The sequence below is a fragment of the Ictidomys tridecemlineatus genome, chromosome 16, assembly GCF_052094955.1.
Source record: "Ictidomys tridecemlineatus isolate mIctTri1 chromosome 16, mIctTri1.hap1, whole genome shotgun sequence".
NCBI lineage: Eukaryota > Metazoa > Chordata > Mammalia > Rodentia > Sciuridae > Ictidomys > Ictidomys tridecemlineatus.
This window is the reverse complement of record NC_135492.1, coordinates 22,950,942-22,967,499: the sequence shown is the minus strand read 5'-3', so window position 1 is coordinate 22,967,499 and position 16,558 is coordinate 22,950,942. Positions and strand designations below refer to the sequence as shown.

The 16,558-nt window shown below is 50.6% G+C and overlaps 1 protein-coding gene and 1 long non-coding RNA gene across 13 annotated transcripts in view; both read left to right on the top strand.

Moving 5' to 3' along the window:
* LOC144371359 (uncharacterized) overlaps positions 1-16,558 on the top strand; it is a 1,013,058-nt gene that overhangs the window by 473,740 nt on the left and 522,760 nt on the right. The gene's annotated exons all lie outside the window — the stretch shown is intronic.
* The window catches only part of LOC144371498 (uncharacterized), a 21,035-nt gene extending 4,477 nt beyond the window's left edge, over positions 1-16,558 (top strand). For 3 of the 12 annotated variants that reach the window (XM_078033803.1, XM_078033804.1, XM_078033802.1), the window contains exons 3-15: positions 351-559; positions 720-932; positions 6,247-6,434; positions 7,902-8,095; positions 8,333-8,538; positions 9,608-9,722; positions 11,022-11,137; positions 11,304-11,534; positions 12,612-12,726; positions 12,921-13,018; positions 13,185-13,301; positions 14,274-14,388; positions 16,298-16,558. In XM_078033803.1, the coding sequence (XP_077889929.1) occupies positions 7,999-8,095; positions 8,333-8,538; positions 9,608-9,722; positions 11,022-11,137; positions 11,304-11,534; positions 12,612-12,726; positions 12,921-13,018; positions 13,185-13,301; positions 14,274-14,388; positions 16,298-16,503 (1,416 nt within the window). In that variant the 5' untranslated portion in view covers positions 351-559; positions 720-932; positions 6,247-6,434; positions 7,902-7,998 and the 3' untranslated portion in view covers positions 16,504-16,558. The remainder of the gene's footprint in view (positions 1-350; positions 560-719; positions 933-6,246; positions 6,435-7,901; positions 8,096-8,332; positions 8,539-9,607; positions 9,723-11,021; positions 11,138-11,303; positions 11,535-12,611; positions 12,727-12,920; positions 13,019-13,184; positions 13,302-14,273; positions 14,389-16,297) is intronic. The other 9 variants (XM_078033812.1, XM_078033807.1, XM_078033811.1 and 6 more) reach the window with 9 other exon arrangements.

The following is a 16,558-nucleotide window of genomic DNA, read 5'->3' as shown; positions in this document are numbered from 1 at the left end:
TCTTTGAATATCCAGAGTCCCACTTTTCACTTTGCCATGCCTGAGATCAGCAGAAATATTTATCAGCAAATGTGAGATTTTCAAAGATCCAATTCTATGTGCTCCTTTCCCAAAGAGCCTTAGGCAGGGATATAGCATACATAAATATTAAGTAAAGGCCATAGTTTTTAAAATGTCATCCATTGAATAGTTGACACATGTCTGAGATACTTTTTATTTTGGAGGAGGTATTATTTAATAGGGAATTCCAACAGCTACGTAATAGTGAAATGAGAAGTCTTGCATCCATTTAATTTTGTTTCTGATGATTTTTATGAGGAAGGATAAGATACTTCCTTGTTCCCTTGCAGATGTTGCCCACTTCTGTGAATGGATGCGGGATGTCACCTACTACTTGCATATCTGCATGTTGGGCTTGACACTGCTATCGTACTTGGTAGTTGGCAGAAAGTCAATACTGAAGTTAAGTTCTTGTGTTCTAGCAGCAGAGCTGAAGATCCTTGGTGTGCCACCTTCTGCAATCCATGCTGCTCTGTTCATGTTCCTTATTGACTTCCTGGTGAGCATCATGGTCTCCTGGTCTTGAGAATGGCCAAGCATTGCACTGTGAATGTGGAAGATGGGCATGTGGAAGGCTCCAGGGAGGAGGGATCATTGATCATGTACTCTACTCCATGTGCCTGTTTAATGACCTGTTTTTTTTATTTTTGGGTTTTAAGGGAGACACTGCCCTCAAACACTTCTGTGCAGCTGGGAATTCAGGCTTCTGCTTCACCTTGAAGTAAGCATTAATGATTCCTTTCCAGAAGACATGAGAAGAGAGAGTGAGCCTCTGGTATCATGCAAGTTCCTTGCATTGCCCATGGGCTAGAGGAGAGAAGAGTTGCTTCATGAGATTTGATCCCCTTTTTCCTGAAGAGTTCCACACAGAGGTGAGTCCCCAGCGTGTTTAGACACCATTTCAGACCCCTTTGTTGACGGAAGTGAATCAGAGCCCCTGATGATGTAGATGAGCTAAAGATGGATTTGCTATGAATTTTTTATTTTGTTTCTCAGGGCCTGAGTCAAGCCAGCCTTTGTGCTGTCAGCGCATGAGCTGCTGGTCAAATGTGAGGAAGTGGTCTTGCTTTATGAAAAGACCACCCTGATTCAGTGAGCCAGAGGCAACCTGCAGTACCTCTTTTCCTGTAAAGGCAGATTGCTGTGGATGACCTCTGGCCTCATCATGCAGCCCTGCTCAGAGTAGAGGATTGAGGGTCCAGGCAGATCCCTAGTTCCTTTTGACCTTTATTGCCATTGGGCCACCCCAGGGTCCTTGGACTGTACCTGGTCTTCTGGCCTGGGTCAAGGGATGTGAGGTTTGGAATCCCCTCTGTGGCAGGATCCCAGGCCCCCCAGCCACTTGAGGGCAGCACATGTTCCCTAATTGTGTTAGAGGGGGAGACTTCTCCCACCTATCCTCATCCATGGTCATCACACATTTTGTAGCTTGACACCTGAGGACCTTTATTCATTGACTTAGTGGTTAGTTGTGATGGTTGCTAAGACTAAATGACTCTTTCAAGGTCACATCACTTGTATGGTAGGGCTAGAGCATGGATCTTCCTAATTGATTTCATGGGACTCTCTCATGGAAACTGTGACTGCCTCCTAAACACACACTCCACATTTGGAGTGTCAAAATTCTTGGCACTGCCTCCTTGGCAAGTGTATCTTGTCTTCTACGTGGGAATTTCACAAATATTTTCCTTTGGTTTGTGGAGGTCATGCAGAAGTGATTTTATTTGAAATAGCCCAAACAAGAAATACCAGTTGTCGTTTTGGCACATGGATGTGTGTAGTAAACACCCCTTTCTGTGTGCTTGCATGAGTTGGTCCTTTGAATTTGTTGAAGAATGGTTGTCGGGGGAGCAAGGTAAGGAGAGATGGATATCAATGCTTGTCCAGTATTCTGAAGTGAAGAATGTATTGAGGATGTGAAGGCTTTTCTAGCCAGTTCCTATGGCTCACTCAGGGATCAGTCAGAGGATTCTGTCTGGTAGACTCTTTGGAGTAGATGTCAAAGTGGCCTGGTCTTACCCTGTCCAGGACTGAATGCTGAGCTTGAGTGGGAGCTTCTTGTCAGTTCAAGCATTTCCATGAGTCTGTCCTCTGTTCTCTTTATTTGTTTGTTTTATTTTTTCAGTTTTCAGTGGACATATCTTTATTTTATTTTATGTGGTGCTGAGGATCGAACCCACTGACTTGCGCATGCCAGTCGATCAGGTTACCACTTGAGCCACATCCCCAGCCCCTTCTGTTCTCTTTTTTGCCAGCAGTTTCTAACAGGAAAGGAGAACAAACATTGAAAGTACGGTGATTGATTATGTATACCAATGTTATTTGAATCAACTTTGTATAATTCAAAATTAACTTTTTGCTAGTAAAATTTCATATGTTGAGGAAATAATGAAAATATTGGGGTTGGGGGATGAGGATGGGCAAATCAAATATTTTTGAGCACCAAGATCTGTTTTTTTTTTTAACTTAAATCATAAACTGCCAGAGGACCACACCAAGTAGATATTTCCAGAGACAGTGGGAAGGTAGTGGCACATGAGGAAGGGAAGAGCTCTCAGATTGGGAAGAGGGGGCCGCTTCAGGACTCACCAGGCAAGGCAGGAGGCTGCTGGCCATGGTACATGCCTGGGCCCACTGAGTGGGGACGATCCATGCTCTGTGTCCCTCTACCCTCCTCTGTAGCTTGTGTTGGCAGCAGTTCAGGGAATTGGGGTCAGAAGTGCTCCCAGTAATATAGGCACCAGCCCCCAGAGTGTGTTCCTAGGCCTTTCCCCATTTGGCCTGACTTGGTGCTTGTGTTGATGCAGGGCTGAGACCCTACAGTCATCAGAGTGTGTCTGTGGTCCCGATCCATCCTGCATGGCCAACATGCTCAGACCTTCAGCTGGGTCCTAGGCCTGCTACAACCAAACTCTGTCAACTGGGTGGCCAACCACAGAGGAAGGGCCTTCCCTCAAGCTCCAGGGGCTCAACACACTAGGTGTTGGGCAGTCCCACTGCCAAAACACCTCACAGGTTCCTAGGGGACTGTCCCCCCAACTCTCCCAGCTCTTGCCCACTCTCCTATTGCTGCCCACGATCTGTGGTTCCCATATGGGCATCCCGTCCTGGCTCCAACCTCACATAGCCGGTATCCCCCAGTCTCCCTGGTATCTGGGTCCAGACTCTCCTCTTCCTACAAGAATATCAGATATTGGATTTGGTCCCAGTTGAGGCTGTGTTCCATCATGTGAGCTCTTAGCTTCATCACTGTGCAAAGACTCTTTTTTCCACACAAGTTCGCACGACTTTTGGCTGGCTAAGAATTTTCAGGTGACACTTTTGTAATGAGTACACTTTCCTTCCTTCCGATCTCCCCCCAGTGAGCATTCCTCGCACCCTTGTCCTAGTTCCTTTATGGCAGTTTCCCTCCTTATGGCTGAGAGGACCTAGTGACCCCTGGATTCACACGTTCTCCTTAATCACCAACACAATGCAGAATTCTCCAAAGGGCCATATATGCTCCTGGAAGTTGGTGGTGGAAATAGTTCTCCATCCATTAATCACTACTCACTCACTAATGTCCTTGTGTCCTTGACAAAGGCTCTCCCTTTCCTGGTTTTCCTGAATAGAAATCCTTGCATCTTGGGTGAATAGGGTTATGGGTTGTGCAGAGGATGTTGGTCCACTGAGCATCTTAGAGACTGTTCTTTATGGAGCCTAATGATCCTCATTGGGGAATGAGCCCAGGGTCCTAACTGTGTTTAGTGTGAGGACACCATGGGTTCAGAAGAGGGAAAGAAGGACAAGGGAAACTCAAATGTCCCTTCATGGCCCCTGGAGTTAGAGGACTTACCCCTTTGCACCTGGGATCAGGAGACCTCATTTCCTTGAGGACACGCACACTCAGACGTAAATCTTGAGTGTGGGTTCCTTTCTGGGGTCCAGGGCTGTTGTTAGCCACCAGGAATGACAGTGCTCTCCATGCTGAGTAGAGCCATTTTTGCCAGGAAAGAGAGCCCATGGTCACGCCTTGTGCAAAGCATCCCACGCCAGGGCCTTCCATCCCTACATTCCTGTCCTGAAAGGAAGCCACTCATAGGCAAGGTGGGTCCAACCACCTCCCATGTGTTCACTCAGCACTGTGTTCCGGCATCACCCCAGTTAACAGTCCTGATGGGATCGGACGTGGCTCAGAATGTCACCCTCATGAGCTCTATTTTGCTACAGCTGCAGTTTTGCAGTGGGAGAAACTCAAAACCTCGAAACACATGCACATGAAAGAAAAGAGCAAGAGCCAGAGCCCAAACAGGCCAGGTGTGGCAAAGACAGCTGGAGTGCCTAGGTTGGGACTCAGAATTATGTCAGTGGGGTGGCATTGCTGCTGGCACCAGCATGATAACAGAGAGCCAGCCCTGCTCAATTTGGGGAGCAGTGTGTTGGGGAAGGCAATAGAAATTGAGAGGCAGGATTGAGTTTGGACCTAGGAGGAGGCTGGGTAAAAGGCCAGTGTGGGTTGGAGGGCCTGGGCAGATAGAGAGAGGCCAGGGCACACCCCAAAGCCTGGAGACTGCACTTGATGTCCAGGGTTGTGAAACACCACCTCCCCTCTTACTCACAACTGAGCGCAAGGGGCATTGATGAGTTCAGTTTGTGTGCAGCTGCATCCAAGGTGGCTTGGCTAGGTACCTCTGTTTCCTTGACTCAGGAGGCTGGGAGTCCAGGCTCCACTGAGTCTCAGCTGGGAGGATGAGAATCTGAGTTTATGCCTGTGTTCCTAGTAGGATCCATGTTGGCTGAGCCTCAGTGTTTTTGTAATGAGAGGATGGGTGACTGTCATGTCTTTATCACAGGACACACTTGCTAAATGGATTTGTTTGCTCTGAGGAGGGCAGTGGTGCTGGAGACAGGGATGCAGACAGGGGTCATGGACTTGGCATAACTCGGTGTTGGAGATGATATCCCATCACCTGTACCCACTTCAATTCCCATGAATCCAGAGGCTGAGCCCCCTTGAGGTGAGGGGTGAACCGGTTCTGGGCAGCAGGATGCTGTGGTACCTCGGAGTCTCTGTGAGACCCCAACACTAGACACACTTGGCCCTTTTGAAATATTAGGAGAAGATTTGGGAAGTTTTATGGCAGAGGGGAGCAGCCTCTGCATCTCAGTCCCCTCCAACTCGCCATGGTGTAGAGAGGGAACTGCAGCCAGGATAGGACGGACATTGGCCACGTCCCTGTGTGGGACACAGGCGCGATTGAGTTAGGGTGCATTCTTTGTCTCTCCCCTTCTTGTGATTGTCCCATCTCTACATTTGTGCTTTAGCCACCTGGGAGTCCCATCTCTGGTTTCAGAGACAATAGAGGGTGTTATGGGCCAATAGACACAATAAACACTAGAGATTAGATGCTACCCTACTTTCCAGAAAAGACTGGGCACACCATGAGTTGCACAATGATGGGACCAGGGTCCAAAAGCTGCTGAGAGGGAAGGACTGGTTGTGAATGCATTTTTGAAGGCTCCAAGCTGGAACTCTAGTGGCACCAAGCAGGGCAGATGCTGGTGGGGATGTTTGGGTAGTTGTTGGTGAACACATGCGCACCTGAGATGGGTAGGCATGGAGGAGAAATCAGCAGCCCATAGGGCTTTTGAAAGTGGTCTTATGTGAAAAGAGGCTCAGGTATGGGCACAGGAAATGACATCATTGCCTTGACAATGGATCAAACAGAACATGGAACCCTGGTATCCAGGCACCCACTTCACTGACCAAGCCATCCGAGCTCATTTGGTTGGAGAAACTGGAGTGAGAAGGATGTTCCCCTGTCCTTGCAAACAATGCCGAGCCTCAGGCTCCCAGGAATCTCAGGGGGGCCAAATAGCCCTTTTGTGGATACACTGGGTGAGGCTTCATCTTAGACGCCAGATCCTCTGGCAATTGTCGCAGAGGAGCTCAAGAGTAACAGTGAGTAGCACAGGGCAGGTGAGCCCAGCAGGCCCTCTGGTCTGATCCCTGATGAATGGCCCAGGACTCTTATTCTGACTGTGTGTGTGTGTGTGTGTGTGTGTGTGTGTGTGTGTGTGTGTGTGTGTGTGTTTGTACTGATGGGAACTGTCCCATTGTGCTTTGACTCTAGTGTATTGGCACAAGTCATTTTTCTGTTTGTCACCATTTCCATTTTGAACCCACCATTCTTGGTCCCAACCCAGGGTGAAAATGATCAGAACACGGAGGAGCCCTTCAGGGTACAGAGCCTTGAACCTTACAGGCAGGACCAGCGTAGGAATGAGCTCCTGCCTGACATTGGTGGGAGGAACCTACATTTCAGCAGCAACATGGGGTTAATCTCCTGGGATTCCATCCTCACCCAGCAGGTGCTGGATCTCTTGTTCCCAAGGTAAGCACCAGACCACCAAGCCCAAGTGTGTAGCCCCCTCATGCCTGGGTTTGGGGCTGCCATGTACCTCTCAGGGACCCAAAGGTTTGTGATACCTAATGAGATAGAGGACCACACTCATAGTGGAAAGTCAGCCCCAAATGGGACAAGTCCTGGAGGTGCCTGCCACAGCCTTGCAAGGGCAGTGAACTCCCCTCTCAGGGAGAGAAACCATCCTGACTCCAGCTGATCCACAGAGGTCCGTGGAGCAGTCCCCACACACTGGGCACCACAGCTCAATGGTGTGCACTGAGCTCATTCCCAGGTGGACTCAGCGAGGCCAGGTGGTCTTTCTGGTGTGATGTTGGCTTCGTGAAGAACGTAGATCTGTGCCAGAGGCGTCTCAAAACTCGGGCCTTGGGAAAAGCACTTTTGGATTAATAAAGACATGTTAGTTTCCATAGTGGGACAGAGCATCCTAGCTGGGACATAGCTGGACAGGGGCTTTGGACATGGCAGCTCCCACACCCAGAGATATGTGGGAATCAGCAGTTTGGGCTCATTCACTGATGAACACAGAGAAAGCACCCACCGTGTGAAGACACGTTTCCAGTCACGTTTCATAATTCAGTAAAAAATGGGGTGCAAATGACTGCCATTGTGTCCCTTTTCATGGGGGTCAGGCTAAAACCGCAGGTGCCATGAGTACATATCCTACATGTGACTGCATCCCTGACTCCATGAGTCATAACTGCACGTTGTCCTCTTCAGTGACTATGGTAAACCCCTGGACCAACTTCAACATGGAATGGGCTTGGGGTCTGTTTCCAAAATAGGGACCTGCAAGGTGATTTGACTTGGGAAGGCTGAGGAAAGACTGCTCTCCCCAATTCTGTTTTCTGCCTGCAGTGTAAGGTGTGGGGCTTCAACAGTAGGAGGGGTACGGCGGGGAGTTGTAGGTAGTCATGGTCCTCTGGTAGAGCCCCTGGGACAATGTATCCCCCCACATCACACCTCCCTGTCCTCCCCCAGGGCCACAGAGATGTGGTCTGCACTCATGGGAAAAGAGAGGTCCACTGCTACTCAGGGGGACTCAGTGAGAGCTCACAGAGAATGTGGTAGCATTGCAGCCCACGCCAGGGGAGGAGGTGTCTCTTGAGCCCTGAGAAGACTGGGCAGGAGGACAGACACTCCTGAAAGGTGCATTCCAGGTTGGAGAGCACGTAGCCAAGGGGAAGAAGAGTGTCAGGCCTGCCCAGAGGAGGGGAGAGCTGGTCAAACCATGGATCTAGTGCTCCTTGATTGAAGGTTCTTTGCCTGTGGCGACCTGTCTTGTCCCTGCCTGTACAGCCACTGTGACTTGTCTGGGGTGGACTGGTGTGTTCAGAGCCAGGGATGGTTCAGGAGTGTAGGGTCAGAGGTTTGCTCTGGAGGCCGTGGCGAAGGCAAGGCCAGGGTTTTGCTGACTCCACACCTGCCTCCCCACAGTGCCTCACCTTCCTTCCTGGGGACCTGGGTGAACTTCTTCACCGAGGATTTCCATTAGCCTCCAGGCTCTCTGAGTCTGCAGCTGCTGCTGCCGTATATGTATCTCTTCCTGGAACACCAAGCACACCACCTCTTGGCCCCAACTGAAGATGACATATCAAGCCAGGCAGAGCCTGAGAGCCAGGCGGACTGTGGTGAGTACCTAAGGGTATATGAGGAAAGGTCCGACTGCTGTCACACTGCAGGGAGTCTGTATGCCTGGTGTTGGGCTGGAAATTAGGATAAGCCTTTGTCCACTCAGGAAGTGATCCCAGTCTGCAAAGAGGTCCTGTGTGGGCTAAGGGCCTGAGTTCTTCCTGGGAGCCAGGGGTATTGTCTGTCTGTGCAAAGGTCAGGGCAAGGCAGTCATGTTGGCATCTTTTCTCCTCTAGCTACAAGCTCAGTTCCTGTCACGGCTCCTAAGCCAACCCCAGAGCCAGAGCCTTCTCCCTGGGAAGGGGCAGAGCTGGAGTCCAGGACATCAGGGGTCTCCACTCGGTACTCCCCACGGCCCCAGTACAACAGGCGGGTGAGAGGCAGGTGCCTCATTCACGTCTACCTGGAGAATGAAAACACAACACAGTATAGGAGCATCCTGGTGAGTCTTCGAGCAGGGGAGTCTCCTGGGAGCCCACACTGGGGAAGACCGAGTCCACAGCAAACACCTTGGACTAGGCCTGTCTTCTTTAACTGGAGCTTCTGGAAGGTCAGGAAGGAGAGCAGAAAGTGAGGAAGAGAGAGGCGGGAGAGCAGCAGCATGCCAGGTCTGGGTGCCAGTGGGCCTGCGTGTTTTGGGGTGTGCAGGTCAGAAGTGCAGGAGTGAGTGCTGGGTTCAGAGGAGGTCAGAGAAATATCGAGGGTACAGGCCATCCTCTACTGACCTTGGTATTGAGGAGGAGTGTATTGAACCATGGAGGTTGAAGCAGAGGTGTTGGCAGTCATTTTTTTGTGTGTGAGAGGGGACATGTTGCTGGTTGAAGGGAAGGGAGCCATTGTAGAATGATTAGGGTGGGTAGGTGTGGGTCACAGAAAACTGGGGGCCTTGGAGGGGCCCATTAGTGTCCTAGTTTGCATGTATGTGAATAGATTTAGTGGCTCTCTCTGCAGAATTTTCCTGGGTGTGGAGTATCCATCATGAGACTCTGGTGTCCAGCTGCAGGGGAGCCATGTTGAACCACTGCACCTGCTGGGTCCGAACCTCCTGATACCCCAGAAAGCACTGACACTCTCGAGCCCGGCAGCTTCCATGCCTATCATTAAAGAGTCCTAGTGTGTGTTGTGCCCTGGCTGTCAGGACCAAAGCACCTAGGGTTTGTGCCTGGTCCACACAAAAATGCAGCTGCATCCCAGACCAGAGCAGGGATATGGAAGTCCACTGGACCATTCCTCCCATTTGATGGGACTAGAGTGTGTCTGTACAAAGCCTTTTGGTCTTTATTCCCTTGTCCCTGTAGGGCATAGCAGGTTGAAGCAAACTCTTGTACCAAGATTGGACTAGAGGCTCATAGGAAGACCCCACATGATCACATGAAGGCCTCAGGTAGCAGGGTATCAAGATGGTGCCCTTGTGTTGAGAGCTCACTTGTCTCTGATTGTCCTCGAGCACTGTCCTCTGGGTAGCTACTCCCAAATTCCCTCTCTGATGAGCTTTCTCCAACCCTGCTCAGGTGACCTGCCAGGACACAACTCCAGTCATCATCCGCAGGGCCTTAGATGCACACTTGCTCCAGCAGGAGGATCCAAAAAACTACGAGCTTCTGCAAATTGTCTCGAACCATCAGAGTAAGTGGAGCCATCAGAGGGTAGGGAGCAGTGAGTCACAGTGGGCTCACGATAACTGGGAGCCAAAACACAGTGTGCATTGGCCCAATGCCCAGGAAGAGTATGGTGGGACTTTTGCATAAAACAAAGTGTAATGATGGGGCATAAATCTGCAGGTTCTTCATGTTCCCCAGGGGCTGTGGACCTGCCTAACATGTGTTCTTTCCTTGGCCTGAGGAGGCATTGCAAAGCTATTATCCACAAGGGCCCAAGAATAGAGGCTTCTTTGTCTTGTGTCAAAGAAGACAGACAACCACAGGGTGCCTACTTTGGCAGCCTTTCCTGAGCTAGATGAGTACATGAGAAAAGCAGTTCAATGAAGAATCATTTCTGGCTTCCAATCTTTCTATTCACTGCAAACTGAGTCCATTTAGGACCAGAGGCCATTTCTAGAGAGAAGTGTGTGGTAGAATAGAACCCTTCACAGCTTGTAAACTCTTCGAGAGAGAGAGAGAGAGAGAGAGAGAGAGAGAGAGAGAGAGAGAGAGAGAGAGAGAGAGAAGAGAAAGAAGAAGAAAAAGGAGAAGGAGGAGGAGGAGAAGAAAAATGAAAATAAGTTGAAGGAGAAGACAATGAATAAGAAGGTCAAGATGACTATAAGAAGAAGCATGAGAAGAAGATGAAGAAGAACAAGAACAAGAAGGAGAAACACAAGCCGAACAAGAAGTATAACAATAAATTGATTAAAAAATGTGAATGAGAATTATACTCATGAGCAGGAAATGCAGAAGTGGGGAACTCAAGAGAAATATATTGCTCTGGATGGCACAGCCCTGCTGGCTGTGGACATCCTCCACCCACGCTCAACACACCTCCAAACCATACTCCTCAAATTAGTGTAGCCCTATATGAGTGGATGAATCCACTGGCAAGGTGGAGGCACCCATCATCAAGTGCTTTTCCCCAAACCCACCTGTGATCATTGCTGCAGTGGGGAGGAAATCTTCAACACATGAGTCTTTGGGGACCAATCCAGATACAAAGTCTAGCTGTTTCTCTTTGGTGGGTCCAACATGAACTAAGAGGGTCTGGGGTGCGAGGGGCTATTTCCTTGAAAGGTGTTCCTGTAGTGGACCTCCTGTGCATAGAGGGTCCTCAGGGAGGAATCAGTGGGGAGTCTTTGGTGGAACAGTAGCTGGATTTGGGGGCTCTCAGGTCTGTGTGTGAGACCTGAGCTGGCAGAGGCTCTCAGTTGTAGGGGATGTTGGGTAGTGTATTTCTTGAGTGTCACCTACCACGCCTCTGCCCCTGCCTCTCCAGAGCTGAAGATCCCTGCAGATGGGAAAGTATATTACGCCCTGGATGGAGGAGTGGATTATAACTTTCTTCTTCGGGAAACAGATGCCAGCAAGTCGTTGAAGATCAAGCCAAAGGAGGTAAACAGCCACCTTCTTCAGTCTTTACTCCTGGTGCCACTCCACATCCTCCAAGGGGACAAGAACCTCAGGTTCTGGATGGATGTTGTAGAACGCCCACAGAGCCAACTTCCAGGCTGGGTGGGGTGCAGTTGCTGGGTTTTGCTGATGTTGTCATCCCCCACAGTTCTTGGAGCCTTCTGTGGCAGTGGCATCCAGGACCCCAGCAGCTATGAGCAGCAGCTCTGCAGTGACTGCAGGATCATTGCCCCATGCCACCCAAAGCAATGAGTGGTGCCTGAGAAAAGTCACCAGTAGCAGCTCCTCACTGCTTCACTCCAGTGAGCAGGTGGAAGACAGCCGCTTTGTTCACGTCCTCCTAGAGGGACAGAGCCTGAGGGAGACAAAGCGCATCCTGGTAAGCCCGACAGCAGGGCTGCCTCCTGGGTGTCCACACAGTGGAAGGCAGGAGACACAGCCAACCCCGGGGCTGTGGTGGGAAATAGAGAGGTCCGTCTTAAGGGCTTGACCTGAGGAGGGAGAGCATCAGCATGCCCAGCTCCAGCAGTGCGTGGGCCTGTGTACTGTGGGTTTGGCAGGCCAGAAGTGCAGAAGGAAGTGCTGTGGACAGATGAAGGCAGAGATATGTCCAGGGTGCAGGCTGCAGTGCCTACAACTTGGTATTCTCAATTAGTGAGGTTGGAGCAGAGGAGGTGGCAGTGACTTGTCACATATGTTAGAGGGGATGTGTTCCTGGTGGCAGGGAAGAGAACCTCCTTAGCATGACTAGGTGTAGGAATTTGGGGTCGGGATCACCTGGGAGGTCATGCCAAAGCTTCGGAATGTCAGCCTTTGCATGTATGTAAATACGGAGCTAAAGGGGTTCTTGGCAGAATTTCTATGGATGTGCAGTAGACACGCTAATGCTGCAGGTGTCCAGCTGCAGAGGAGACATGTTCAGTGACTGCCAGTGCTGAGTCAAGTACATCATTACAACCAGACCCGCACCGAGCTTCCAGAGCCCAGGGCCTCTTAGAGCTGTCATGAAGCACTCAAGTGCACACTCTTGTATCTGAGTCTGTTTTGTGTAGTGGCATAAAGGACCAAAATTTTCAGTGCATCTGCCTCTTCCACCCACAAAGGCAGCCTGCATCCCAGAGCACACTTTGTGTGCAGATCCCTGGCCCATTGCTGCCATCTCAGTGAGATGAGAGTGTGTCTGTGCATAGGCAGTTTGGTCTTTTGACCTGAGTGGAATGTGGCTCCCCAGGGGGAGGGGAGATGGCAGGTACAGGCAGATATTTGTACCAGGATTGTTCTAGTAGCACATTGCAAGAACCCAGGGGGGATATGGAGGCCACACTTGGTTAGTAGGATAACAAGATTGTGCCCTTGTATATGTAGCTAACATTTCTCCTGAATGTTTGACCACAGTCTTCTGGGTAGCTCCTCTAAAAGCCATTCTCTGATGACATGTGTTCCCACCCTGATCCAGGTGACCTGTCAGGAGACGGTGACAAGCCTTATCCGCAGGGCCTTGGACCAAAATTTGTTGCAGCATGAGGATGTGAACAACTTTGAGCTGCTGAGTATGATATCTGAGGATGAGAGTAAGTAGGACAATCAGACAGTGGGGAGACATGATCGACAGTGGGCTCAGGATAACTCACAGCCAAGAGAAAGTGGGCCTTGGCCCCAAAATACCAAAGTGTGGTGGGCCTGGCGGAGACTCTCAGGGGTTGTGGGTGTTTTGTGGTATAATCCTTGAGTGCCACCTAACAATTCTCTCCACTTCGCTCTGCAGAAATCAAGGTCCCTGACCACTCACTCGTGTATCTGTCCATGAATCCGGGAATACAATATTTCATCGTGAGGAAACGCCCCGAGGTCAAGGGAAAGGAGGTAAACACCTACCTTATTCAAGCTGTACTTGTGCTGCCATTCCACTCCCACCTGGGGAAATAAGAAGCCTCATAACCTGGACATATGTGCTAGAAGCCCATAGAGCCAACTGACAGGCTGGGGTGGCTTTCTGTTTCTGGGTTTGATGATGTTCCATCCCCCACAGTTCTCAGAATCAACCTGCAAGTCCTCCAGGCCACTTTCCCACAAGCAGGTGGGAGACACCTGCTTAATTCACGTCCACTTAGAAACACAAAGTCCAAAGATGGCCAAGAAGGTCCTGGTAAGCCTGGGAGCAGGGGTGTCCCCCGGTGCTTACACCTGGGTGGGGAGCAGACACTGGTCCAATACCATGGACTACTCATGCCCTCTTGCATTGGAGCTTCTGGAAGATCAGGAGGATAGATGGGAATCAAGAAGGGAGAGGTCAGTGTGAAGGGCTGGAGCTGAGATGAGGGATAGCAGCAGCTTGTCCACCGCCATGTCTGAGGGAGTCTGTGTGTCAGGTGGCAGCATGCAGTCCAGAAGGGCAGAGGCCGGTATGGGTGACAGATGAGAACAGGACAGGACCTAGGTTGCAGTTTCCCCTGTATGGGATGCTGACGTCTATGGAGGAGGACAGCAGTGTGAGGTTCTGCATGTTCCTTGAACAAGGAGCTGAGAGGGTCTCTCTGCAGAGTCGATATGGATGTGGAGCAAGCACACTAAATGTCCAGGTAACCCAATGACCACCCTTGCCGGATGAGGTGCCCTCCTACACCCCAGCCAGCACTGAGCCTCTGGAGGCCAGGAGCTCTCGTGACTATCTTTCGTCACTCCTGTGTGTGGTCATGTTTCTGGGTCTGTTTTTGTCCCTGGAATCTAGACCAAAGCCTCTAGGTTTTGTGCCTAGGCCATTCCCAATGCCGCCTGCATCCTCGGGCAGACCTGGGATCTTGGAGGCTATTGTCTCATTCCTCCCAACTTTTGGGATGAGATTGCATCTGTATGCAGGTAGTGGGGTCCTTTCACTTCGAGAGGAGTGCAGCTCCACAAGGAGCAATGGCACGCCCAGGAAGTCCTATGTACAAGGATTGGGCTAGTAACCTATGGGAAGAGCCCGCCCGATGAGCAGGAGGCCAGCTTCAGGTAGTAGGGTCATGGATGTTGCCCTTGTATTTAGAGTGGAGGTGCCTCCAGAATGCCCCTGCCCACTGTCCTTGAGTAGTCACTTCAAGGCCCATTTCCTGAAGGCCTGTCTCCCATGCTGCTCCAGGTGACCTGCCACGATCGGGCTCCTGTCGTCATCCGCAGGGCCCTCGAGCTACACTTGCTTACTCAGGAGAAGCCGGAGGAATATGAGCTGGGCCAAATCATCTCTCACCGTCAGAGTAAGTGGGACAATCAGATGGCAGGGAGCAAGGGTCAGGAAGTTAACTCTTAGCACCAAAGAGTAGTCTCTGACCCCCAAGAACACTCCAACAGGGTGTGTTGGGGCTCGTGCACTAAGCCAACTACACTTCTGCTGGTGGAAGGTCTCGAGGTTTAATGGTATACCCCAGTGGATATTGTGGCTCCCCACCAGGTGCCTCCCCTGGACATGAACAGGCATCTAAAGCTGACATCAGTGAGGAGTGAGGAGGAAAGCCTCTTTCCAGGAGCAGTATGGTTCTGTGGTCTGGGATAGGAGTGGTTTCAGAGGAACATGGGAATGCATGGGCTAAAGAGGGAACTGGCATTTTGTGGATTGAAGCAGTAGGATTGAAAGCCTTCTGTATGATCAGAAAACCACTGTCTGGGCAGAGCATTGCCAGGATTCTAGCAAGCAGTAACAGGATGAAATTGGGAAGAAAACACAGCCTGGGGGACAGCCTGAATCATCTGTGTTTGGGCAAATTCCCTGGTTGTCTGTACCTGAGTCCACCTGCCAAGGAGTGATCACAATAGCCAGGTTATGATCCCTAATTAAAGTCAGATGAGGGCTTCCTGAGCACGTAGCCACAGAGCTCATCTGATAATAATGCCAGCGCTTTTTTGTTGGTTGATTGGTTGGTTTTTGTGAGCCAAACACCACAGCAGCCATTATCCCAGCCTATGTATGCTGAAGACCACCATCCCTATGAGTTCTAGGATCAATTTTCTCCTATCTTAACCTACTGTTAGGTTAGTAGAATCTATGGAAGAGGAAGTCTGTCTGGGGCCTTGGTAGCCTTAAAAATTCATAGCAGAGATCCCCACATCCAACCCAGAAGGGATGGAGAACAGGCTCTAGGTTAGAGGAGGGCGACAGGAAACAGGTGTTCAGAGGAAGGAGAAGCTGGCTGTTGTATTCCCCCACTCGGGGTCATGGCACCACTGGGCCATACACCATGTTGGAGGGAAGCATTCCCTTTGCTGGTCTTTGGAACCATTGTTCTCAATAGGGCAGCATTTGGAATGTGGCCTCCATTCTCTGAGGCTGGTCCACATGGAGGCGGGCTCCACCAACACAGAAGCATGGCTCTAATGTGGTATCCGTGCTGGTCAGCCTGTCCTCACTGTGGCCATACTTGAGGAAAATAACTCAGAGGAGGAATCCTAGGCCTTTTTCTCTGGGTTTCATAGCTTTCCCTTTGGTTGTGCACTGAGGCTGTCCATAAAGCTCTAGTGTGTGGCAGTGGAGAGCTCCTCAGCCCTTGCCACAAAGGCATAGAGTGGGAGAGAGAGAACGAGGCTGGGAGAGAGGGAGAGAGAGAAAGATGGAGAAGAGAAGGAGGACCTCTACATGGAGAATGAGGATTCAGTGGAGCCAATAGGAACAAGGTATTGTTGCCCCGGGCGCAACCCTGTTTAGGTCTTCCTCCACCCATGCACAACCTTTCTTCCAGTCCCTCCCACTTCCCAGTAGTGTATTCATCTTGAATGAGAATTTCATGTTGACATCCGAGCACTCACCATCCAATGCTTCCCTCCAAACCCACCTGTGAAGATGGCTCATGTGGGGACTGAATCTTCGGCCCAGGAGCCTTTTGTGGGAGATTTCAGATGTAAATCCAGTGGTGTGCTTTGGCAGATGCAAGAGGACCTGGGATGTTCTGGAGTCCAAAGCCTTTGGTAGGAACAGACATTAGGTCTGTGGAAGTGCTCTGCCTAGTTCTTCCTCAGGGAGGACTGTGGAGGCTGTCTTGTTGGTATTGGTGCTGAATTGGAGAGCGTTCAGGTGTGTGGCTCTGGCCTTTTCTGGCACAGGCTCTCAGATGTTGGGGTGTCCTAGGGAGCACCTCCTGAGCCACCTTATTTTGTACACCCCTCTCTCCCCAGAGCTGAGGATTCCAGCGCAGGCCAACGTATTTTATGCAAAGAACCCTCACACAGAACCCAACTTCGTGCTGAGGAAAAGGAGCCTCTCCCAAAAGAATGATGAGTGGATCCAGCCTCAACCTCCCTCTCGTCCTACAAAGAAGGCTGCAGCCCTCCTGAGGATGCTTGCAAAACCATTCTGCTGCTGTGTGCCTGGGCGGGGCTGAGGCAGCCCAGGAATATTTCCATTGATTACTATTTGCTTCAAAGTTTGAATCTATA